Source organism: Anopheles gambiae, chromosome X (assembly GCF_943734735.2).
Source record: "Anopheles gambiae chromosome X, idAnoGambNW_F1_1, whole genome shotgun sequence".
In the NCBI taxonomy this organism is placed as follows: Eukaryota; Metazoa; Arthropoda; class Insecta; order Diptera; family Culicidae; genus Anopheles; species Anopheles gambiae.
This window is the reverse complement of record NC_064600.1, coordinates 24,745,549-24,773,312: the sequence shown is the minus strand read 5'-3', so window position 1 is coordinate 24,773,312 and position 27,764 is coordinate 24,745,549. Positions and strand designations below refer to the sequence as shown.

Genomic DNA, 27,764 nt, shown 5'->3' with positions numbered 1-27,764 from the left:
GGTACACCGGGGATTTACAATGTAAAAAGCAGCGCTTGGACAAACGCTACTTCACATTTTTAAAAACCAATTCAGAGTTAGACTGGAGATCTTATAAAACCAGTAGAAATTGCTACCTACGTGAGCTCAGAATGACGAAAAGAAATTATTTTGAGCGAAAAATAAATAAATCAAAAAATGATAGCAAACAATTGTGGAAGTTGTTAAAAAGTTGGTTGCAAACAGGTTCCAATGAAACAGGTAGGGTGCAATTAAATGACAAGATAATCGAAGATGAATCAGAAATTGCCCGGTTGTTTAATGAACACTTTGTCAATAGTGTTATGGACATACATAAAAGCATTCCTCAATGCAATGAACCAGAGCAAATTACAAATATGGAGCAAACAAGAAAACGATTTCACTTTCAGCCGATTGATATTCAAACACTCCAAAGAATCTGTTTCAAATTGAAAGGAGCTTCTGGACTTGATGATATAAATGGTAAAGTGATACGAGATTGTCTCAGTGTCACAGGGGACACGTTACTTAACATTATTAACGATTCTTTGATTACGGGACAGTTCCCAAATACTTGGAAAGAATCAATAGTGATTCCCATCCCTAAGATTAATGGTACAATCATTGCAGAAGAGTTCAGACCGATAAATAAACACCCTAGAAAAATTTTTAGAACTCGTGGTGAAGGAGCAATTGGTTCAATACTTAAAGGAAAATAAATTATTAGTTCCAGAACAATCAGGATATAGAGAATCTCATTCCTGTGAAACAGCTCTGAACCTTGTACTTGAGAAGTGGAAAACCAATTTAAACAAAAAACATATAACATTAGCTGTCTTTTTAGATTTGAAAAGAGCCTTTGAAACAATATCGAGACCTTTGTTAATCAATGCCTTAAAAAACTTCGGTATTGTGGGACAAGAACTTGATTGGTTTAAAAATTATTTAGAAGGGAGAACTCAGAGAACTCGTTTTAAAACCACAACATCGGAATCTCTTGAAAACTCATTGGGAGTCCCCCAAGGAAGTGTGCTTGGTCCTATTTTGTTTATTATGTATATAAATGACATGAAAAATGTATTAAAATTTTGTGATATTAATCTCTTTGCTGACGACACGGTGGTCTTTCTCTCTTGTAGCTCTGTAAAAGAAGCAACAACGAAGCTGAATGAGGATCTGGCCTCGCTAGATCAATGGTTGAAGTACAAAAAATTGAAATTAAATGCAAAAAAAACTAAAATGTTAGTGCTCTCCCGTACCAAGACTCTCTTTAACTTACAGATCAATATTGATGACGAGGCCATAGAGAGAGTTAAAGAAATAAAATATCTTGGAGTCACAATAGATGAAGAACTGAAATTTAAAAGCCATATTGATAATATCATTAAGAAAATGGCGAAAAAATGCGGGATTATTTGTCGACTAAAAAAAGACTTAAGTGTTTTTGCAAAGATACAGCTTTACAAGTCTCTTATGGCTCCACATCTGGATTTTTGTCCGTCAATTCTTTTTATGGCTAATGCAGGACAAATGACAAGAATGCAAAAACTGCAAAACAGAGCAATGCGAGCTATTCTAGGATGCGGATGGTATACGTCGTCATTGATTATGCTGGATACCCTAAAATGGATGTCAGTGAAACAGCGGGTAATGTACCAAACAATGATTTTTGTTTATAAACTCCTGAACAGTCACTTGCCTCAATATCTTTGTGATCGGGTTGTTCGAGGATTAAATGTGCACGACTACAACACAAGAAGAGCAGCAGATCCGAGAGTTCCTAAGGTTGAGACAGCATCAGCAATGAACTCTTTGTTTTTCAAAGGCATACAAACTTTTAATATGATGCCCAGAGTAGTTTGTAATGCAGAGACTATACCCCAATTTAAGAGACTGTGTGCAACTCACATCAAGGCCACTATTGTATGAAGTATGACTGTTGTGACAATAGTAAGGAAGTAGATTAATTTAGAAAAGACGAAATCCGCGAAAGCGTGAATGAAATATAAATTGATAAATAAATGTTTTAGTCACTTGTTGTGTAAACCTCACTTGTCATCACCAGCTTTGATGATGATGATGATTTTGCGCTTTTTATTGTTTTTTGCTTTTATCTTTTTCTATATATCTTTTTAAAATTAAATTTAAAAAAGTTAAAATAAATAAACAAGTTAACACAAAAAGAAAAATAAAGGAAAAGAATGAGTCGATATAGCATTGAGACACGCGCGCGAAAAATAGTATATATAATTTGATAACTTTCCTGGGGGTAGTGGTCTGGTCCAATGCAACCCGAAACGTGAATCGTCATAAATTGTACAGTAACGGAATAAGGAAAAAGTACGCTGTGAGATAGTTTTGAAAGTGGTTCTCTATCGCCATTAGTTGGTTGTAGGTTGAACCGGCTATACAAGAGAAACGAAAGCAGGTACCATGTATTGAGACCGACCATGACTGCTTCATAAAGAGGAGAAGAAAGAAGTTTTGTAGCCACCACGTTCTTGAAATACTTACTTGCCTTATGATTTGATTATTTGCATAATTACTAATTTACAACAACACAATTATCGATAAGATACAATCGTTCCTCTCAATACTATATCGGGGTAAGAGGTGGGACTCATCATCATCATCATCATAAGTGGATTTGCTTTCGTAATGAACTGTTTCATTTGAACCAATTGAAAGTGCCACGCTGGATTTTTGCGATTAATACTAAGGTGATTGAGCTCCAAGGGTTTTCGGACGCTTCTGACAATGCGTACGGAGCTTGTGTTTATAGTCGATGCATCAATGACGATGAAAATGTAACAATGAATCTAATATGTAGCAAATCGCGCCTATTGCCAACTAAAATAGAAAAACGAAAGGCTATCACAACACCACGTGCAGAGCTACTTGCTGCACAGTTACTAGCTAGATTGGTTGTAAAAGTGATAGAAGCAATTGATGTGTCATTCAACAAAGTGTATTTGTGGACAGACTCACAAATTGTAGAAGCGTGGATACGTCACCCTCCAGAACAATTACAAACCTATGTTGCGAATCGTGTTAGAGAAATTCAGGGGTTTACAAAGGACTTTACATGGCGCTATATAACTTCGAAAAATAATCCTGCTGATATAATTTCGCGTGGTGAAACCCCCAAACGATTGTTCACTAATGAAGGGTGGTGGTATGGGCCCTCCTTCTTAAGAACAAAGAGTGTAGTTGAAATGCGTGTGAATCCAGAAAATGATTTTGAGGTTCCTAAGTTAAAGGGCAAGGTGACGTTGATTGCTGCAAGTATGAAAGGAGTAAAGTTGAATTTTGAATTTACCAGTGACTATAAAAGACTGTTACGAATGATGGTGTATATAGTGCGTTTTGCGAAACACAGAGTGTCTAAAGGAAGCGACTTAAAGAAAGATTTACCAACAAGTGCAGATTTAGAGGACAGTTTGAAGGTAATAGTGCGGTGTATTCAACGTGAATCATTTGCGAGTGTTTCGAGCGTTAGAAAATGGTAATACGAAACATGAACTATTGAGCTTGAGACCATTTATTGATCCAGTGGATAAGTTATTGAGGGTTGGAGGACGGTTGAAAAGTGCATTTATTCCATATGATAGTCAACATAAGATGCTGTTACCAGCAAACCATAGGTTTGTGGAGATTCTTGTGCGACATTTACATGAAACGAACCTACACCAAGGACAAAAGGGATTGTTAGCAGTGGTTCGTCAACGGTTCTGGCCGCTAAGAGTAAAATCTACTATTAGGAAAGTGATTGCGAAGTGTGTTATTTGTTTCCGAGCAAACCCTACTACCATTGAGCAGTTGATGGGTGATTTACCGTCCTACCGGGTACAACCAGCCCCAGTGTTTCATCAAACTGGTGTAGATTTTGCTGGACCATTTCTAATCAAATCTAGTGCTTCTGGAAGAAAGCCATCGATTATAAAAACTTATGTGTGTTTGTTTGTGTGCATGATTACTCGTGCAATACACATTGAGCTAGTTTCCGACCTATCGACCGATGCATTTTTGGCGGCCCTGCGTCGTTTTATAAGCCGTAGAGGCCTTCCTCTTAAAATCTTTTCAGATAACGCAACAAACTTCGTTGGAGCGCACAACGAGTTGGAAGAACTGGCTAAGATGTTTGCTGAGGAAGAAAATGCTAAGAGAATCGTTTACGAGTGTACCAGCCGCGGAATAGAATGGTCATTTATTCCTCCGAGGAGTCCCCATTTCGGCGGGATTTGGGAAGCTGGTGTAAAACAAGTGAAACATCACCTTACTCGCGTCGTAGGGAGCCATCGATTATCCTATGAGGAACTGAATACGACTCTTATTCAGATAGAAGCAGTACTCAATTCAAGGCCTTTATCCCCTTGTTCTAACGATCCTTGCGATTCAACAGCCTTAACACCCGCACATTTTTTGATAGGGCGAGCAATGCAAACAGCAGCTGAAATTATCTTAAAAATTATCCAGACTGTCTAGATGGCAACTTGTGCAAACAATGGTACAGCAATTTTGGAAGAGATGGACTGTCGAATATCTTCCTGAGCTTCAGAATAGGTCAAAGTGGAAAAATTAAGTAACAATTACACAAGGAGCATTAGTATTGCTAAATGAAACCAATTGTCCTACATTTCAGTGGCCATTAGGTAGAATAATACAGTTACATTCTGGAGCAGATGGTATTGTCAGAGTGGTTACAGTTAAAACAGCAAAGGGAGAATATAGACGAGCGGTATCAGAATTATGCGTTCTTCCCATTGATGATTGAAATACCTATTTCAATGCGGGGAGTATGTTAGATGTAATCGGTGAGTAGTGCACCGACCGCTATAGACGCACATCGATCATCCTCGCTGGATGCTATGACAGCGAGATCAATAGGACAGGTGTACGCGTCAGACCGATAGCGAGGACAATGTATGTGTGCGTTGGACGAAAAAAAAGCGAAGCACGCGGTTCAGGCAAAGAGCAATTGTGAATTATAAAGATTAAATAAAAGTGAACTAAATTGAAATATTATCAAACAGCATACAAATAGCCATAATATAAGGAACGATTATATTAAGTGTTAGTGAGAACGCGTACGTATATCAAAATGCATGAACAATAAATGTTAGAGTCTAAGTTGAACCACCGTACAGAACACATCGGTTTTTGATTGAGTTATTGCAAAGCGTGTTTGAATTTGCAAAACGATGCGAAAGGCCTCTAAAAAAAGAACCTGAGCGATTTAAAAATCAAATTGCGCTTGTGAAAAATAGCATCGGTGCGGTCAAACAACAACTTTTGACTGCTAAACTGAATCTTGAGCTTCTGAAATTGTTTTGCTGACATTTGATTGTGACTTGTAAAACCCTGTAACGTAAGAGAAAAAAAATAAATAAGGAGAATTAAAGATAATTAGAAGAATTTAAATTAAACTTACAGGTTGTTGTAGATCAAAAATGACGGTTTAGGAAAATATGATTAAGCAGCCCATTTATATTAAGATTTAGTGGAGCAACGCTATGATGCCAACGCACAACAGTTTTGCAAAAAAAAAGTACACCCACGAAATTCTTTTGAACTTTTCATTTTGACAGCATTCATTAAGTAGTTGTATAATGCAGGGAATTGGGGATTGAAGCAGACCGAAACGTACCGTAGAGTTCTCTGAGTGACACCTATACCTAACATCTATATCTAACATCTTTATTTAACAAGGCCAGATCAAAGCGAGAACAAAACAAACGGTTTCAATACCGAGTCTCTCTGAGATTGTTGGGAGGGAGGCAAAAGAGATAGAAATTTTTTTTCACGGCTTAACATCCCTCTCAACACTCTAAGAGAAAGTTTGTATGTAAATCCCTATTGATGGTTCTCTGCTTGTTCTCTGCTCGTTGGTATAAGCACTCAGAGAACTCAAAGAACAATTTTAAAATAAAGCGGCGCTCAGTGATGTCACGGAGCGCATTCAACGCCCTCCGAACAATGATCTATTCCAACTGGCTCGAGCCATCACCACACCCACTGTCAAAATAAAAAAACTCAAACGAAACTCTTTTGTTCACTTTTATTGTGCAAAAACCGTATTGTGTTAACTGCAAGTCGAACAGTTCTTTCAGCTGATATGAAATAAATTCCATGGTTTAAAGTGTATTTATTATCTGATAATCTTTGAGTATAAATAAAACCGCTATTTTTGATAACTTGAATCATGATATACCGTTTACTTACATTTGTATTATTATAGGCGACCTGTGATACCGGCTTGGTCCTTGGTGTATTGGTATGTGCTGGTGATTCTGTTGCTGGTTGTTTCTGCTGATAAGCTGTAGGCATAATTTAAGGGTATTTATATAGTTGTACACAAAAGCAAGCAGGACATTTACTTCCATTATCATCGTTGTAGATATCAATGGATAATTGTAACATCGGAAACAGTGTGGAGGCTTCCAGGAGCGGATACTTGGAGCGGAGTGCGTTTGAAAACTTGGCTTTTAAAAATAGCAAACAAATTAATACACTGACCAACATGACCAACCAATCCATGTGCATTTGAAGCTAGATACAATGATAAAGTTACAGCAACAAAATCAATCTCATTCCGCCCAATCCACTTCTGTTTTAGAATATGTTTTTCTGCCAGAGGAAGAAGACTTTAGACGAATTTAGTTTTCCATTAATTGCATTGCAAGCTAGCCTTGAAGAATTTGATGCTGTTGAAGAGAGCAACCGAAGTGACGGTCAAAGGACGAATGTATGATGCATTAAATTTAACTTTTAACGGGGTTTGTCGTTTGGAATGCTGCTGGAGTAGACAAGGGCGCAGTAAGATCAAAATAAAAATTCCGCATTTACAAACATGTTTTGAGATTTTTGAGACATATAGCTGTAGCAGTTAGTGTAGATGGAGGAGAGAAAAGGGTTGATTTTTGTTTGTTTCAATGTTTTGTTTTGTGTTTTTGTTCAGTGTTAGTCGAGGAGCATTTAAACGCAAGGCGAAGAAAGGGAAGGATACCAAATAAGATTTAGTGTTATCAGCACTATCGTATAATTTGATAAGTTTAAAAAAATTGTTGAATTCCTATTTTGTTAATTAATTAAATTTATTTTTGTTAATTGAATAAATCCAGAAATAACAACGATGCATTCTATGTAATTCTATTACTTATTCAAATCAAACATTCACGTTTTGAAATATTGAAGTGGTATTAGTTTGAGTGAGTAGTTAATAAATGAATAAATGAGTGAGTTAAAAGTTAACTTTTTTATTCAGGACGAACGATCCAAAAAGGCCGTAATGCTTAAGTAATAGTAAACTTATAATAGTTCTGTAAATTGATACACGATTGTACTCGACATATATTCAACATCTAGATGACTCCAGGCGATTCCGAACAACTCCGAACGACTCTTGGTGATTCCGGACGATTCTGAATGACTCCGGATAACGCTGGGCGAACCTACCTTCCGCAGTTGATTCCGAAATTATCGAAATTGGATTGGAGTCGACTACGGATTTTTTGCCAACTATTCAAAACAGTTAAATTAAGTATAGCATAATGTCCTTCATTATTACTACAATTATTTGCAGCAGTAGTTATCCGAACCGAATATAACATTACTTGCTTACAAATTATCTAATGCATAAGTGTCCTGAAACGCTCCCAATCTAACAACGCTATTCGTCAGTCGATTGCTTTGGTCTAATGGGAACGTGTGGCTTATGGTGGCTCGATCACTTACTTCGACAGGCTTAAAATATAATGAAAATACTTGCATTAGAGTGTGTTTAGAATAAAGGTCCATGAAGTGTACTTGCCTGAAGCTCTATCTATTAGAGCGGTTTATTTTCAAGCATCTCCTTAAAGATTAAACAGAAGCAGGCAAAGCCATTCGTGCTGACCTCCCTGCTGCTCATAGATTCGTATTAAATGTTTTTCAATGTTTGCTAGACAAAATAGATTGTTACACACAAATTTAACTTAAAGTTTGAAAATATTTAAAATTTTAAAAGGCACCATAATGACAAAAAAGTGGTAGTAGGGTACAAATGATTAATTAGGATTTTAGGTGATTGCGGAAGGATATTAGGGAGAGATGATAATCCAAGTGACGGGAAGAGGCATTAAAGACACTCGTTGCATGTAGTATCGGGTGTTTACGACCAACAGGCGTACGACGAGAAGGGATATTTAAAGGGTGACGCATACGAAAAGGACTGAAGGACATATAAAGATGGATAGAGGAGATCAAATGCGAAACATCGGTGATGCCAAGCAGCCATAGAACGACGAGCTTCCAGAGTTTCAAGACCCAGAAGCCTACATCTATTCTTGTACGACATCTCCCTACTAACGTCCTCTAATTTCTGGATTGCAAATCTGGTGAATGCTCGTTGGACCCGTTCGATACGATCGATATGTACTTTGGCGGTGGGGGTCCAAAGAACCGAGCAATATTCGAGCGTTGTCTTCACGATTGCACAGTATAGGGATTTTAGACAAACTGGGTCTGTTGCTGCGAGCCGTAAAGAAATGTCATTACCTGCATAACATAGACCTGAAGGTCTTTGTTAGGAGATTCTCTGTACAAAAAACGTTGGGCACACTGATCTTCTTCCTTAACCTTTACCTGGTGGAACATTTCCTTTATATCACCAGAGCAAGCAATTTCGTGTTCGCGGAATCTGATGAGTACACCACATAAAGAGGTGGTAGGACCGGATAGGAGGAATGAGTTCAGTGACCTTTCTTCATTTTTTGCGGCAGCATCAAATACTAGACGAGGCTTAGGTGGAAACTTGTTCTTGTTTACTATAGCAAAGTGAGGAATATAGTTTATCTTCCGGTTATATTCGAGCAGCTCCCCAGGTGTAGCCTTTCGAGCATATCCTTTGCATAGGTATTCCGCAATAGTTCGGTGATACCATTCTTTTAATTCAACATCCTTTTCGAATTTTTTTACTTGTGATTTTAATCTTGTCAGGGCTTGGGGATAGCTATTTGTTAACTGTGGTTTGTCTTCCTTCCAAAGTAATCCTATCTCGTATCGGTTTTCCTTATATGCCAAGGTACCCTTCATAATTTCCAACGCCTGCTGTTCTAATTTTGGCATTGGCGCTTCGTTCGATTTAACTCCAAATTCTTCAGTTGAGAAAAATTTCTGCATGAGTGACGACATTAATTTTTCATCTTCTTCTTTTTGATCTTTGATTGTAAATAGAGGACTACACTTGTTTATATCATTTTGCTAATAATGTTTTCCTCCTCCGAATATTGTCCATCCCAGACGAGTCTCCTGAGCTACCGGCTGGTTAGGTTTTCCGGAGCGATATCCAATGCTTTGAGTATAATAAGCATGTGGGAGACCTAAGAAAACTGTGGGAATGGCATCATAATAACTTTTTAAATCGATATTTTTGAAGTGTTTGTACGTTTTGCTTAATTTCTTAGCATCTACCGTTTGTCTGGGGAGGTCGAGTTCCTTCACCGAGCGTAGATTCTTGATGTTGAGCATTTTATTATTTGACCCACGAACCCTCAAAGAAACAATTTGACTATGTGGCTCGTCTTGTATGTTTCCATTCGTCCACGATAATTTAAGAGGCATATTGGGCCCTGTTAGTTGCAGCTGTTTTCTTACGTCATCAACAATAAGACTTGTTGCTGACGCTGGATCCAACAAGGCAAATGTTTTTATTTCCGCACATTCGTGATACAATGTGATCGGTATGATTTGATAGTAAAGCTTTCTGTCCTCTTTGTGGAAGTTTAATCTTTGTGGAGGAATATATGATGGGGGATTGTTCCTCTTTCCTATGGAGCAACGTATGGTGTTTTTGTGAGCAACGTTCCACTCTGCATTGAGCAGGAAGCCGGCAGCTAACTGCCTTATGGTTTTTGTATTTGCAGCAATTAGTACAAATGCCCTTTTGGGTTAACAGTTTCCATCTCTGCCATACTGGCTTATCTATGAGCTCTTGGCATTGAGTTATTTCATGAGCCCTTCCACATACCAGACAATGATTGTCTTTAGAATACATCTTTGGCTGTAAGTGGGCATTTAAACGGTGCCCTCAAAATTTCTGACCATTTTCATTTGCTACCAAAACTGCCGCTAGGTCCTCGGTTGGATTTATCCATAGTGCCAGATCACTTAATGTGTGAATCTCTTTTTCGTTTAATGTTTTTACAATCCATTTATTTCTAAGATCTGTTGATAGTCGTGCTATGAGGTCGCTTAGAAGCCTCTGATCATTTAAATATTGTGTTCTCCCCAGTAAATTCATATTATCTACCATATTATTCAACGCATTGGAAAATTCTATTATTGATGTTGAATTTGCTATTGATATGTGTCTGCAAGCTGTGAGATCGTTAAGCAAAGACTTGTAGACGCTTTCGGGGTTACTATAAAGTTTTTCTAATCGGTCGATAATTTTATCAAGATTATCAGGACTTAACATGAGACCACTGACTGATTTTAATGCATTCCCTTTTAAGTATCGCTGTAGTCTATTCAGATTCTCCAGCTTTGAAAAATTTCCTTTCTTAGTTGTTTCATCAAAGGCCGTTTTAAATCGAGGCCATAGTTTATAACTACCATCAAATTCAGGAAGTTCCATAAGCGTACTTTTGCCAGCAGAAGAACTAGCAGTTAGTGCGCTTACAAGTCTGTTAATATTTTCGGTAAGCGAAATATTTTCCTCGCTTTTTTCGGGATTCAGAGCCTTTTCGCTTAGCAATTGTTTTGTTTCCTGCTTTTTTGATTCTATTATGATTTGATCTTCAAGAGTTTTCTGCAATCTTTCTATTTCTTCTTCTTGCTGCTTCTGTGATTCTCTGTTTCGTTTTTCATTATCTCTCTTTTCCTGCAATAATTTCTCTGTTTGAATTAATGCTTCTCGCATTTCTTTCCCGTCCTTTTTATTCCCGTTTGCGGCTTCGTTTAATTCCTCTTGTAACCGCTCCAAATCCTTTTTATTGTTATTACTTTGTTCTAATTCTTTCTCTCTTTTTTCCTTTAATAATTCGCAAAGTCTTTGTGATTCTTCTAGAGCCTTATTTATCTCCTTCCTTTCTTCTTCAGATTTCTTACATTTTGAACATACGAAATTCTTTGGGGTACACTTTACCCCCAAACAACTCAGGTGAAACCACCTGTCGCATTCCGTGCAACTAACCTGTTTCCCCCACTCATCTTTCTTAGTACAAAGTTTACAATGACCGTTTGGATTAGTAATAAATTCCATTGTTACTCACTCAGCGTTTGAGATGCTTTCGTATGCCGTATCACGGATGTCCGCTTGCTGATGATGCTAGTCGATCTGGTGGGTTCTTCTCTGGTCCGGCTACTGCTGTATAGTCGTCTCTAGTAGGTTGGATGCTTTCTTCAGTCACGTTATTGCCGGCCCCGCTCTGCTGCTTGGAACGTCTGCGATCGCTGTCTGCTGCCTGAAGTCGCTGGTGCACTGACCGTTATCCGCTCGCTGTTTGTTTTGTTTGCCGGCCCTGGCGATGAGTCGCTGCTTGCTGCTTGGTGCTTGGAGACGCCGGTGGACTTGCCGCTTGTCGCTCGCTGTTCGTTTTGTTTGTCGGACCTCACGATGAGTCACTGCTTGCTGTCCGTTCCAAACCGAGTAAGCCTACTACTACTACGTTGTTGTTTAATTCGATGTTTTTAATCAGCTATTTCCATTGAAACTTAAGCTGTTTGTTGTTACTCGTTGTTTTTATTTCGTTGTCGCCGACCTTGCTGTGTAACCACCGAATGGTCACTACGTTGGCGTAGCCTTCTGCTGATTTGGCTTTTTGACGTTTTGCCGTTGGTTTGTTTATATCGTTGTCGGTACCCTCCGTGCTCTTGTTTTCGCTAACGGTTCTCGGGTTTTGTTTATGATGTCACCTTATTCTTATGGTGTTTCGGCGGTCGTGCTTAGTTACGCACTTATTTGCCGTTCTATTCCACTCCTGGTGTTGATTTTAATGCTTTGTGCACTTTCATTCGCGGTGTTTCGGCGGTCGTGCTGGTTTACGCACCTTGTTGCCGATCTATTTCACTCACGGTTGTGATCCTTACTATTTCACTCACTTTAACTCGCGGAGTTTTGGCGGTCGTGCTGGTTTACGCACTTTGTATCCGATCTTTTTCACTCACGGTTGTGATCCTTACTATTTCACTCACTTTAACTCGCGGTGTTTTGGCGGTCGTGCTGGTTTACGCACCTTGTTGCCTATCTATTTCACTCACGGTTGTAATCTTCTCTATTTTACGCACTTTAACTCGCGGTGTTTTGGCGGTCGTGCTGTTTTACGCACTAAGTTGCCGTTCTACTTCACTCACGGTGCTTCGGCGCTTATGCTGGTCTGAATCACGTGCTATTAAATACGAGGAGGTCGTTAGTTCCTCTCTGGAGCCACCATTAATGCTGCTGGCGGATGTGTTGCTCCGTCGCAGTGCCCAACGCCGGTGCCTTACACCGAGTCGGGTATATTTTTCCTTCGTCGACCGGAGAGTGCCTCCGACTATTAAGAAACGAGCGATTCTGAAGTTTGTGTTCGAATGCGCTTACTTTATTTAGGTTTTCATCTCTTATATGCTATTTAGTTGCTGACCGCATATATTTATTTATTTATTTATTAGGTAAGCTAACTGTAACTATGACTATTTTGATAACAAGTTTTATTTAATGCGACATGTACCTATGTTTTATGAATTGCGTAAGTCACTTCCTCGTTTGAACCGTGAGAACGGTTGACTACCTGTTTATGTTTGTTGCGTTTCTGAAGCGCGCGCTATTGCTTGAGGCGTGTTTTGCTTGAACTTTGTTTTAACTTGAGGTGTTTTATCTTGAAGTGTTTTACTTCGCTACATCCGCATATATGCTTTTACTTCATAATGAGGTCGTACGCAACAGCTGCCCTGAGGCACACCAACATTTGATACAAAAAGAGAAAATAATTGATCCTTAACGCAACTGCAGTGATTGACAGGACAACTTCATCAGAAGTTTACGGAACTTCATCACGCTTAAGGCAACCTTTGCACTTGATACAACAAGCGCGCTACACAATATCACAACGGGTTTTGTGGCTCGAAGCAATCATTTAACCACCGGCTTTAAACGTTTTTGAAGTAATGGACACATCTGAAAATCGAAAGTGCAGAGCTATGTAAAGTGCTCGTCCATAACAGGGTTTTCCATGAGTTCTCATAGCTGTGGGACAATTTTTTGACTCCTTCTTAAGCGAAATTAACTTTATGTAATGAGAATTGTACGCTATCGCATCCTTGTTGGACAAACCTAATTAGAATTTCCAAGGCCCTTGTTCAAAAAGGTTGCCATAGAGTCCGATTTCCAACGTATGAAGTTCACTTCCTATTAGACAGAGTCAAGGAAGTGTCCGACAACTTTGAGAATCCCTGAATAATTGTGAATTAACGATTAAAAATTAATGTCGATTTTTTCTCTAAAACTAGTTAACAAACAAATTTTCAAAATGTCCATTAATCTGAATCTGTTTAAACGCATGTAGTTGAATGCTTGCTTGAATCCGTAACACTGGAATTGTGATATTGTACACCGCGCTTGTGATATAAAGTGCGAAGGTTACCTTAGGCGTGATGACGTTCCGTAAACAACTGATGCCGTTGTCCTGTCAATTGATGCGGTTGCGTTAAATGTTGCTACGCTTGCGAAATCAAGTAAAACCCCTGTGTATTTAGCACGATAAGCACGGTTCAATAAAAAAGAACATAGTCAAGAGATAATAAAGAAATCGACGAGTTAAGTTAATAACAAGGAGTTTGGAAAACGATCGAAGGCGAATTTGAAATCTATATACACAACATCATCTTCGTCTCCAATTAATATTGCAACTGCCCTGCAGCACATGCCCACGGATGTTCTAGATAAGTCTATAAATGATATTGTCATCACAAATGAATCGGTAGAAAAGGCAATCAAACAAATCACTTACTTACTTGCTTATCCGGTGCTACCACCGCTTTGCGGTCTTGGCCTGCATCAGCAGTGTCCGAAACCGCTCACGGTCTCACGCCTTCGTCTGCCAGTCCGTTATCTCGGCTTTCATGGCGGACGTCTCCACGCCATCTTGCCACCTCAATTTGGGACTACCACACCTCCTTGTCCTTGTGGACGGCCTAAACAGACTTTACGGGCTGGGTCGTCCGTTTCCATGCGTACAACATGGCCAGTCCACCGGAGCCTGGCGAGCTTGATACGCTGTACGACAGTGAGGTCGCCGTACATCTCGTATAGCTCGTCATTATAGCGGCTCCTCCATTGTCCTTCCACACATACGGGGCCAAGTATCCTTCTGAGCATCTTCCTCTCGAGCGCAGCTAAGAGGGTTTCGTCAGATTTGGACAGTGTCCATGTCTCAGAGGCGTATGTGAGTACCGGAGCTATATAGGTACTATAAAGTCCCAGCTTCGTCCGTCGCGGCAGGTTCTTTGAGGTGAACTGATTTTTCAGGCTGTAGAATGACCGGTTGGCAGCCAGCATCCTTGCGCGCAACTCAGCTTCCATACTGTTGTCGTTGCTGACCTTTGACCCAAGATAGGTGAATTGTGGGACGACTTCAAAAGTGCGTTCACCTATCTGTACATCACGCCTACGTAGATTCTTATTATTTATTGGTAGGCCCGCTGATGTTGCCACCATCAGTTTGGTCTTTGCCTCGTTTATCTGCAATCCGAGGTTCTCTGCCGCCTGCTCGATCCCTTGGTAGGCTTCTGCTACATAGGAGAGCCGCAGACCAATGATGTCTATATCATCAGCGTATGCCAGGATCTGGGTTGACTTATAGAAGATGGTTCTCGTAGTCTCCACACTTGAGTCACGGATGGCGTGGATGGATGGTTGAATAAGAGACAAGCAAGCCCGTCATCCTGGCGCAGACCTTTGGTGGTAGCAAAAGGTCCTGAGAGTTTTCCATCCACCCTCACCTGGCATGTGACGTTGGTCATAGTCATTCTAACTAGCCTTATCAGTTTGGCCGGGATTCCAAATGAGCTCATAGCGTCGTACAGTTTTACCCGTACATACTCTTTAACGTACGGGACAAGACGATCCTGAAGGATCAGGGAGAATATTTTAAAGAATACTCAACACCGTAATACCCTTGTTGTTGTTGCAGTCCAACCTGTCTCCCTTCTTGTATATGGGGTAGATGATGCTGAGATTCCAATCACAAGGCATCGATTCGCTATCCCATGGACTCGAATCAAACGAATTAAACCCACCTTTATCCCGGGTCTGGAAAGGATTCCAGCAATAGTCTTACAGAAGTCAACTTCTCTTTTAGAGCCACTGTTCAAGCTTTCGCTGCACTGTTCTACATATCCTACTTTGTCTTTGTTTGTGGAAGTCTTCGAGGATGACACCCGTTCATAAAAAGGGTCCGAGACATGTTATATCTAATTACCGTGGCGTAACTTCTCTATGTGCATCCGCAAAAAAAAAAATCTTGTCCAGGAAGTGTTTGTCAGGGGTGGCTTGAATGGTATCAGTCCAAGCCAGCACAGGTTTGTTCCCAAACGATGGGTGTCGACCAATCTCGTTCAATTCGTGTCTGAATGCCTTGCGGCAATAGATGACAAGTCACAGATCGATGCAATTTATACTGATTTCATGTCAGCATTTGATCGGACTAACCATGACATTCTCCTTGCGAAACTGAGCCGGCTTAGCTTTAATAATAATCTAGTCACATGGTTAAAATTATATCTAAACCAAAGATCATACAGTGTTAAAATCAATAAGTGCTTGTCCAACCTGTTCGACAGTTCGAACGGTGTCATACAGGGAAGTAACATTGGCTCAGTATTGTTTATCCTATTTATTAATGATATTGTATTTGCGCTTCCAAATCAATGTTTGCTCATGTATGGGGACGATGTCAAGATATATGCGACCTTTAGAAATTATTCTCCTTTAGGAAATAACCTTTAGGAATAATAAATAATAAGCCCATGGCTGTGAAATATTTCGCATTCAAAATTGTTGCAAATTTATAAATGAAATATTTCGAAATTTTCAGCGCTGAAATTTTTGGATTCAAATATTTCTTCGATCGGAATCCAAGAGTTTTCCTTGACATTTCTGCTCGCTTTTTCGATCGCTTCCCGCACGACAAAATCGAGCAGTTTTGTAGCTTGGATTTTCGATCGCTTTCCGCCAAAAGTGAAAACAGCGCCGACTGCTTCGAAGTGTTTTCGACCCGTTACAGCTTTCTATTTTGTCGTGAAAGCAACAGTAACAACTCTGTTGTTGTGTTGTGTCGGTCAAACAATCTGAGATTGGCGCCTTTCCGTGACAAAAAGCTGACGGAAAGCAGTTTGACAATTTTGGATTTCCGTTTGTGTTTCATAATAGATATCTTGGCAGTGTGCTTGTGAGTTTGTGTTTCGTCAAATTTTATTTTTCCAACACACAACACAAACGGATTTCATAATACAAATCTTCCGATTTTGACAACTTGTCTTTACAATTTGTGTTTAATAATCGGGCCTTATATGTTTATATTGGAAACTGTCTTAAAATGAATGGCAGGTGAAGTACTTCTTCTTCTTCTTCTTTGGCTCAACAACCGATGTCGGTCAAGGCCTGCCTGTACCCACTTGTGGGCTTGGCTTTCAGTGACTAATTGATTCCCCCCATAGCAGGATAGTCAATCCTACGTATGGCGGCACGGTCTATTTGGGGATCGAACCCATGACGGGCATGTTGTTAAGTCGTACGAGTTGACGACTGTACTACGAGACCGGCTCAAGGTAGGTGAAGTATATTTTTCGTAAAATCCGATAAGCTATACCGTAAATTAATAATAGTTAACGGTATCGTGCGTAGCCGGATTAGTGCAGTGACCTAAACTATCGACATGTGAACACGAAAAAAAGAGAGAAAGAAGTACGAGTGAGAGAATTGGAAGAAAAAGTGGATCGAGAGAGAGAGATATCATCAAATAGTCTCAGTTCAACGTGTGAGAAGCGGAAGAGACTGTAAGGTGAGCGAAAGAGCGATTCGACCGACAACAGATGTACAAGCGAGAAGGAAAGGCTGAACCGTGCTGTGCGAAGTGATGAAATTGTAGTTCCGTGAGATTATTCAGTTCGTCAAAATTAGTGCGAGTGAAAGAGAACGCTAATTATGAAGGAGAGTGAGAGTGAGAAAACCAACACAGTCGTGACGACGAGAGATCATCCAGATCGTTTTAACGTGACAAAGATAAACTATACACCGTTTGAAATTCGGTAGAACGAGTACGAAGCTCAGCAAGAGAATCGGAGCTAACAGTGAATGTGTTTATACGGCGAAGAGGCGAAGTGACGAAGCGTCGAAGCGACGAAGCAACGAAACGACGGATGGCGAGCGGAAAGCAGACGTATTAATATATCGGGCAGTGGGGTAAGGACTAAGCGTAAGTTAGGAAATAGAACAAGGTAGGCAATAGAATAGAGAAATTTATAAATGATATTATTGTAATTGCTCAATTAAACATACGTTGATATAATTTCGTGCACTGGTTGCTCACAATATTACAAAAAAAACATCCTTCCTTTACATTACCCAACTTCCCATTTTACAATACTATCAAAAATAAACGAAAATGTTCTAAGATTTAAAAAAAATTAAAAAAAACATTATCTGGTGATAGAAAGTTTCGCGAATGTCTGCTTGAACACTATCGTGCCTCTGCAAACCGCCTATTTAAAAAAAACTAAGGCCTATCTGAATACCCGCTGCGCAAAGCGATCGAAAACTTCTCAAACTCAAACTGCAAACATATTTCACAGCCCATGGCTCCAAAAATCCAAAAATTTCGGCGCTGAAAATTTCGAAATATTTAATTTATAAATTTGCAACAATTTTGAATGCGAAATATTTCACAGCCATGGGCTGATAAATGAACTCTTTTTAACAGTCGTTAAAAGTTCATTTTGGTTTAACCGAGTTCATTTCTTGTTCATTCCTGTTAAAATAAACGATCGTCAAAATAGTTAACGACTGCTCGATATCGCATATAGGCAAACACGGGGAAAAAATCGATCAGTATAATTAAACGACTGTTAATTTGTATCGCATACGCTCTTGACAGTCGTTTGTTTAACGACAGCATAGGACCAGTCGTTAAAATTAAAAAATTAACTCAATGCGATCGCAATGCCAAATTCTAGCAATTTTTAACGACTCTGATTAATTTTTAACGACTGTTAATTTTAAACCATTTTTTCGCGATGCCAGCTATTGTTTACGCTATACCTGACTGCCCAGTTCTAAGTGCTCGGTTATTTCGTTTACTCGTGCGAGTTCTTCTTTACGTTTTAATTATGTTCTTTCTGATACTTTATTGCCTCGATCTGAAACTGTTAGGGACTTCATTGTATTATATTAGACACGAGACTTTATTTAGACAAACAATTTGATGACGTTATTGCTAGGGCTAACAGGACTCTCGGACACATCATTAGAAGTAGCAAAATCTTTCATGACCCTCTCTGCTTAAAATCACTTTACTGTTGCCTTGTTCATCCGTTGATTGAGTACGCTTCAGTTGCTTAGTTTCCGGAGCAAGTTACGAGAATTGAGAGGTCTGAGAGGATCCAGTGAAAATTTCCCCGGGTAGCTATTAGGCCGCGGGGCCACGGGGCTTTCTCAAGCTGAGAAAACATTCTCAAGAACTCATTTAAGTTTCTCAAGCACTCAAAACTTGTTCTCAGACGCAAGCTCGTGGCCGTCGTCAATTTTTTTCACTCTGAGAAACTGATAAAGCCACTCAAGTTTTATTTGAAGCTTTAAATAGAAAATATGTTTTTGATCGCATTTTTTTAACTTTTTCAATTATAAACATTGAATACATTTTCCAAAGAGATTATCGAAAAACAAATATCACAATTGCTTATATTTCAGTTATCCGATCGCTGCATCATCAACTTTCTCAAAGATTCTCAAAGATTCTCAAAACCGATTTTGTTCCGATTCGACAAACGCTGAGAACGAGGTTTTCTCAAAAGCACTAATGAGTGTTTGAGAAAAATGAGCGTTGAGAAACCCCATGGCCCCGCGGCCTGAGGTAGGAAAGAGAGAACGAGAACGACATGTGCTACGCCGCTTATCGCAATGAAACAAAAGAGTGATAACAATCGCACGAGAAATTGTCGTTCTCTTCGCTCTCTTGCCATGCGCGACAGTGTGCGTGATACACTGTCTTTCCCTGGACATTGACCGGTGGTAGAGCAACTACCACGGAAAATCCAGGAGTCGGCACGGCTGCCCACAACAAACACCATTTTAATCGCTAACTATGCCTAAAGTACTACGCTTGCTTTTAAAATTCCCATGCCTATCGAGGATACTATCCATGAGCAGCAGGGAGGTCAGCACGAATGGCTTTGCCTGCTTCTGTTTAATCTTTAAGGAGATGCTTGAAAATAAACCGCTCTAATAGATAGAGCTTCAGGCAAGTACACTTCATGGACCTTTATTCTAAACACACTCTAATGCAAGTATTTTCATTATATTTTAAGCCTGTCGAAGTAAGTGATCGAGCCACCATAAGCCACACGTTCCCATTAGACCAAAGCAATCGACTGACGAATAGCGTTGTTAGATTGGGAGCGTTTCAGGACACTTATGCATTAGATAATTTGTAAGCAAGTAATGTTATATTCGGTTCGGATAACTACTGCTGCAAATAATTGTAGTAAGAATGAAGGACATTATGCTATACTTAATTTAACTGTTTTGAATAGTTGGCAAAAAATCCGTAGTCGACTCCAATCCAATTTCGATAATTTCGGAATCAACTGCGGAAGGTAGGTTCGCCCAGCGTTATCCGGAGTCATTCAGAATCGTCCGGAATCACCAAGAGTCGTTCGGAGTTGTTCGGAATCGCCTGGAGTCATCTAGATGTTGAATATATGTCGAGTACAATCGTGTATCAATTTACAGTTTACTATACAGTTACATAAGTTTACTATTACTTAAGCATTACGGCCTTTTTGGATCGTTCGTCCTGAATAAGTTAACTTTTAACTCACTCATTTATTCATTTATTAACTACTCACTCAAACTAATACCACTTCAATATTTCAAAACGTGAATGTTTGATTTGAATAAGTAATAGAATTACATAGAATGCATCGTTGTTATTTCTGGATTTATTCAATTAACAAAAATAAATTTAATTAATTAACAAAATAGGAATTCAACATTTTTTTTAAACTTATCAAATTATACGATAGTACTTGTAGTGATCGTTGCGACATCTATGCGTCAGGCACGGGAACCACTCCACTCACTTAGCATAGTTCCAAACCGTATCAACCAGGAGCTAGGATCGAGCTAGGTGATAAGATCGGATGCGCCGATCTGATTACGAGAGAGGGTCGGATGCGCCGAAGATAGGATCGGGTCGCCGATCTAATGAAGAGAGGAGATCGGATGCGCCGATCTAGCGAGACGATAGGATCGAGTGCGTCGATCGAGTTAGGGACGGACCACTTCTCACACGCACCTGAACCGAAGCACACGTGCCAATAAACGAGACCAAACGTATCACAAAAGTATACAGAAAACAATACAAGTGGTGACCCCGACGTGATACAAGTGAAACACAAAAAGTTTTTTTCAGCTCGGTGCTTATTTGCTCTCGTTTGCCTCGTTTTCGTGCCCGCGAGTGATTATCGTGCACGCCAGTGAGAGTTGTGCCGCGAGTGATACTCGATTCCGCTAGTGATCCGTTCCGTCGTTATTCTGCCAATCGCGATTCGTGTGCTGAAACAGCCAGTGTCTCCCCACTTCCGTCGAGATACAGCTTCGTCGAGACCATCACGGTGACGTCGGACTAGACGCTGGCACCCTGCGCAGCCATCGCGAATCTGCACCAGACGGACGGACCACGTGGTCCGGCCATCGCGATAAGCCGTCGGAGAAGACGCACCCACGCGGTTCGGCCATCGCGATTCCACGTCGAACAAGACGCAACCCAGTGGTGTAATTTCACTTCGGACGAAACGTGCCACGCGGTGCAGCCACTGTGTACAACGAACGTGACGTACCACAAGGTGCGCCTACGGCAAAAATCGGCGGACGAGAAGCAACACGTTGGTGCTATCATTACATATATACGTCGTGTGAGACGCAACAACTCGGAACGCCAATTCCGAATCCACATCCGACGTACGTACCACGCCGCGTAGTCACTGTGAATAAGCGACTGGTGAGACGCAACCACACGGTGTGGCCAGGTTCCACGTCGGACGAGACGTGCCACGCAGAGCGGCCACTGTGAACAGCCGTCGGACGAGACGTAACCATCGCAGTTCCACGCGGTGCGGCCATCGCGATTCAACGTCGGACGAGACGTGCCACGGCGTTTCGGCCATCGCGGTTCCACGTCGGACGAGACGTGCCACGCGGTGCGGCCATCGCGATTCAACGTCGGACGAGACGCAACACGGCGGTTCGGCCATCGCGGTTCCACGTCGGACGAGACGTGCCACGCGGTGGGGCCATCGCGATTCAACGTCGGACGAGACGCAACACGGCGGTTCGGCCATCGCGGTTCCACGTCGGACGAGACGTGCCACGCGGTGCGACCATCGCGGTTCCACGTCGGAAGAGACGTGTCAGGCGGTGCGGCCATCGCGAACAACCATCGTACATGGCCAACGCAGGAGTATTCCGCATCGAATACAGCTAATCATTTTCATTTTTTTTATCATTATCATTCTTTTCAATCATTATTATCATTTATATATATATATATATATATATATATATATATATATATATATATATATATATATATATATATATATATATATATATATATATATATATATATATATATATATATATATATATATATAAATTATTATAATCATTATATGATCGTTGATTGCGTGTGTCCGGAAATATTATATCTTAGTTAGGATAGTTTTTTTTCTCTATCATTATTATTACTAGTATTATTCTAAATATTCATTCATTTATTTTACATTATTATTGCGTTTTTTTTATTTAGTTTTTTTTTTCAATTTACATTTCTTGGTTTTCGACCAATTTAATATTTTCCAAAAGAGAAAAATTTAAACACGATTACTCTGTAATAAGTCACGTAAAAAGGATTTAGTTTTTACTATGAATGAACAGAGTGGTAAAGTTTCGGTTACCGTGAGTGGGGAACCTTCCAAAGTGCCAAAAACGCAACCATGCTCGCCGTCACGCAGCGAACCTCAACCAGAGATCGAAAAAATTTCTATGAAGCTTCCTGAATTCTGGGAGGATGCACCGGACGTTTGGTTTGCCCAAGCTGAGGCAGAATTTGAAAGTTCAAAAATCATTCGCGAAAGAACAAAATATTCGTACTTGTTGGGCGCTTTACCGAAACAAATACTGGTAAAAGTGATTGACGTGTTGAAAAAACCCGATGTGGACAACCCTTACACCTCACTCAAACATCATATTTTGAATAGAGTTACTCAAAGTGAAGAGGCAAGATTAACAAAATTGCTCTATCACGTGGAGATTGGTGACAGGACCCCTTCGGACTTGTTCCGCCATATGGTGCAGTTAGCAGGAGATTCGAGTATGGTAGGTTCGGCCCTCATTCAGAAACTATGGAAATCGAGGTTGCCCAAAGCAATAGAAACGGCACTAATAGCAGTTGACACAAAGGAACAAGAAGAACAGCTGCGGATCGCAGACAGACTGTGGGAGTGTGCTCAAGTGGGAATGGTAGCAGAGGTAAAGAACAAGAGTGAATCTGATTATGATACACAAAATATCACCTCTGAAATAAGGGCAGAAATCCGCGAGCTTCGCGAGGCAATTAAAAAATTGACTTTTCAAGAGCGAGGAAGAAGCCCATCGCGCTCTCAAAGTGGTCGTGCTAGGCAACGTTCCAAGTCTGCTCGGTCAACCTCACAGTCGCGCATGTGCTGGTACCATTTTCGGTTTGGAAAAGACGCCGAAAAATGTGTTGCACCATGCACCTTCAGCAAAAATAACAAAAAAAACTAACGAACTCGCGTGAACTAGCGGATGTCCCGCGAGCTCACATTAGCTTCTCGCCCCGTCTTTTTATCGAGGACGAAATGTCCAAATTAACATTTTTGGTCGATACAGGAGCTGATGTGTCTGTAATTCCGCACACCATGATAGGAAAGGCAACGCGTAAAACAGAGGCAATGCTCACCGCAGCCAACGGCAGTGCCATTGCAACGTATGGTACGATGCTGCTAAGAGTTAGCCTCGGATTACGACGTGTTTTTAGCCATATATTTATGGTGGCTGCAGTCAACCGACCTATATTGGGAGCAGATTTTCTTTTTAGTAATGATATCGCAGTAGACTTGAAGCGACGCAAGTTAGTAGATTCGTCTACTCACATTACTGCTCAAGGGAGAATTGCTCAGGTTGACACGCCTACACCTAAACATTTTTCACATGAACCTTCCGCATTCACGAAGGTGTTAGAAGAGTTTCCAAATCTACTGGAGCCTCCGAATTTCAATGAGCCAGTGCGTCATTCGGTCCAACACCACATCGAAACCAAAGGGACTCTTCCCTTCTCAAGGCCTCGGCGCCTGGACCCCACAAAACAGAAGATTGCACAGGCAGAGTTTCAACAGATGTTGCAACTAGGAATCTGCCGTGTGTCATCATCACCTGTTTCGTCACCTCTACATATGGTGCCTAAATCGAATCAGGATTGGAGACCGTGTGGTGATTATCGGCGACTCAATGCCATCACCACACCAGACCGATATCCAATTCCCCATGTACAGGACTTCACCATGAACCTCAACGGGTGCACATTTTTTTCAAAGTTGGATATAATCAGAGCCTACCACCTGATTCCGGTTGCAGAAGAGGACATTCACAAAACTGCAATCACCACACCGTTCGGATTATTCGAATTTGTTCGAATGCCGTTCGGCCTTAGAAATGCTGGACAGACATTCCAGCGATTCATGAACACCATATTCAGTGATTTAGATTTCGTTTTCATTTATATAGACGATATCCTTATTGCCAGTCCAACAAAGGAAAAACACGTGGAACACCTTCGAATAGTGTTGAAGCGTCTCTCAGAGAACGGCGTAAGGATAAAATCGTCGAAGTGCCGTTTCGGGGTAAGCGAGATAGAATTTCTCAGCCACCGCATAACGGCCGAGGGCATTATTCCTTGCCCAAGCAAAATAATTGCTATCAGAGATTTTCCGACTCCAACTACAGTTAAACAGGCCCAACGCATAGTTGGAATGGTGAACTATTACCACCGGTTTATTAAAAATGTTTCGGAAAAACTGCGTCCTATTCACCAACTAATAGCTGAGCATAGCAACAAAAAAAATAAAAAGATTTTTGAATGGTCTCAAGAATGCGAGAAAGCATTGCAATCCATAAAAATCGACCTTGAAAAAACGACCTTGCTGGCCCATCCCATCAGTGATGCCAAACTATCGGTCTCAACGGATGCCTCCAATTATGCCGTCGGCGCTGTTCTCGAACAGACAACAAACGGCAAGCGAGTACCTTTAGCGTTCTTTTCAAATACCTTATCGCCAACGGAAACAAGATACTCGACTTACGATCGCGAATTACTTGCGATAGTTCTCGCTATTAAACATTTCAGACATTTTCTTGAAGGCAGATCTTTTGCGGTATATACCGATCATAAACCGCTGATTTCAGCATTAACTTCCAAATCGGAAAAATCACCGCGACAAAGTCGCCAGCTAGATTTTATTTCCCAATATACCTCTGATATACGCTATATTACGGGAGATAGCAATGTGATAGCTGATGCACTCTCAAGGATAGGGGAAACAGAGGCAATCACGAGAAATAGCTACGAAATTTTTTCTAGAGAACAGAAAAATGATGAACAACTAGTGAAGCTCATGCATAGTGCAACAAAAGACGTGAACTCAAAATACAGGTTGGAACGCCTAACCTTATTCGACACAGATTTAGTGTTCGAGTCCTCGACTGGGACTAACAGACTTTACGTCCCATCAACCTTAAGGAAACAAACTTTTGAGAGCCTTCATAATCTGGCACATCCAGGCATACGCGCTTCACGCAAAATTGTAACGGATAGATTTTTCTGGCCGTCCATGAAAATAGATATTGGCATGTGGACGCGAGCTTGTCTGGGATGCCAAAAAGCTAAAGTGGTTCGCCACATGAAATCCCCAATCGAGGAATTCAAGCCTACGAAAGGCAGGTTCGAACACATTCACATGGATTTGGTCGGACCATTGCCCCCGTCAGAAAACATGACATACCTACTAACAATTGTGGACCGATTCACAAGGTGGCCAGAGTGCTACCCGTTAAACGATATAACTGCACCCACAATAGCTAGAAAATTCGTTGACGAGTACATCTCACGTTTTGGCTGCCCTGCAGTTATTACTACCGATAGAGGTAGACAGTTTACTTCAAAGCTATTCAACGAGCTTACACAAATAATGGGAGTACACCATATTAAAACAACAGCATATCACCCCTAGTCAAACGGTATGGTGGAGCGTTTCCACAGACATTTAAAGGAAGCAATCAAGGCAAATGAAAACACCAATCAGTGGACGAAATGCCTACCATTGATACTTTTGGGAATCAGAGTCGCTTTTAAAGAAGACCTTAAAGGCGCACCTGCGGAAATGGTCTATGGCCAGAACCTGAGGTTACCTTCTGAAATATTTACCCCATCACAAGACAACTGCTTGACGGATCGAACCGAATTTATCAAAGATTTAAAAGAAAAATTTAGATCGGTGAAACCAAAGACCCCAAGGTACGATCGTCATAAACACGTTTACTTTCCAAAAACCTTAGAGGATTGCAAACAAGTTTATGTTCGAGTTGATAAAGTGAGAACAGGACTTACTGCACCATATGAAGGACCCTACGACGTTATAAGAAGATGTCGAAAATACTACGTCGTAAAAATTAACGAGAAAAACGAATCAATTTCTGTTGATCGACTGAAACCAGCGTTCGAATCGGAAGAGAGCCCAGACATGGTAAAATCACCAACCTCACTTCCGGTTTATCCTTCCAGAGGCGCAAGGAAAAAAACAGTCCGTTTCAAATGATACAATTGTCCGCGTTTTTTTTTTTCGCGTTTGACTGTTCATCGAATTCGCGACTGGGTCACTGGGGGAGGGTCATGTAGTGATCGTTGCGACATCTATGCGTCAGGCACGGGAACCACTCCACTCACTTAGCATAGTTCCAAACCGTATCAACCAGGAGCTAGGATCGAGCTAGGTGATAAGATCGGATGCGCCGATCTGATTACGAGAGAGGGTCGGATGCGCCGAAGATAGGATCGGGTCGCCGATCTAATGAAGAGAGGAGATCGGATGCGCCGATCTAGCGAGACGATAGGATCGAGTGCGTCGATCGAGTTAGGGACGGACCACTTCTCACACGCACCTGAACCGAAGCACACGTGCCAATAAACGAGACCAAACGTATCACAAAAGTATACAGAAAACAATACATACTGATAACACTAAATCTTATTTGGTATCCTTCCCTTTCTTCGCCTTGCGTTTAAATGCTCCTCGACTAACACTGAACAAAAACACAAAACAAAACATTGAAACAAACAAAAATCAACCCTTTTCTCTCCTCCATCTACACTAACTGCTACAGCTATATGTCTCAAAAATCTCAAAACATTTTTGTAAATGCGGAATTTTTATTTTGATCTTACTGCGCCCTTGTCTACTCCAGCAGCATTCCAAACGACAAACCCCGTTAAAAGTTAAATTTAATGCATCATACATTCGTCCTTTGACCGTCACTTCGGTTGCTCTCTTCAACAGCATCAAATTCTTCAAGGCTAGCTTGCGATGCAATTAATGGAAAACTAAATTCGTTTAAAGTCTTCTTCCTCTGGCAGAAAAACATATTCTAAAACAGAAGTGGATTGGGCGGAATGAGATTGATTTTGTTGCTGTAACTTTATCATTGTATCTAGCTTCAAATGCACATGGATTGGTTGGTCATGTTGGTCAGTGTATTAATTTGTTTGCTATTTTTAAAATCCAAGTTTTCAAACGCACTCCGCTCCAAGTATCCGCTCCTGGAAGCCTCCACACTGTTTCCGATGTTACAATTATCCATTGATATCTACAACGATGATAATGGAAGCAAATGTTCTGCTTGCTTTTGTGTACAACTATATAAATACCCTTAAATTATGCCTACAGCTTATCAGCAGAAACAACCAGCAACAGAATCACCAGCACATACCAATACACCAAGGACCAAGCCGGTATCACAGGTCGCCTATAATAATACAAGTGTAAATAAACGGTATATCATACTCAAAGATTTTCAGCTAACAAATGCACTTTATAGCATGAAAATAAAGCTGATATAAGCTGAAAGAACTGTTCGACTTGCAATTAAGCATCGACTTGCAATGAACACAATACGGTTTTTGAACAATAAAACTGAACAAAAGAGTTTCGTTTGAGTTTCATTTTGACAGCGGGTGTGGTGATGGCTCGAGCCAGTTGGAACAGATAATTGTTCGGAGGGCGTTCTATGCGCTCCGTGATATCACTGAGCGCCGCTTTATTTTAAAATTGTTCTTTGAGTTCTCTGAGTGCTTATATCAACGAGCAGAGAACAAGCAGAGAACCATCAATAGGTGTTTACATCCCGCTTGGCAAAGAGTAACTCATTTTGATGCCTCTCGCTACCCCTGACCTTAGTT

At 40.7% G+C, this 27,764-nt stretch overlaps 1 protein-coding gene across 7 annotated transcripts in view; it reads right to left on the bottom strand.

Moving 5' to 3' along the window:
• LOC133391686 (protein lozenge-like) overlaps window positions 1-27,764 on the bottom strand; it is a 337,731-nt gene that overhangs the window by 29,441 nt on the left and 280,526 nt on the right. The window contains exon 7 of one of the 7 annotated variants that reach the window (XM_061647406.1): window positions 6,223-6,317. The exons of the other annotated variants lie outside the window; for them this stretch is intronic. Coding sequence (XP_061503390.1) covers window positions 6,223-6,317 — 95 coding nt within the window. The remainder of the gene's footprint in view (window positions 1-6,222; window positions 6,318-27,764) is intronic. 7 annotated transcript variants of the gene reach the window in all.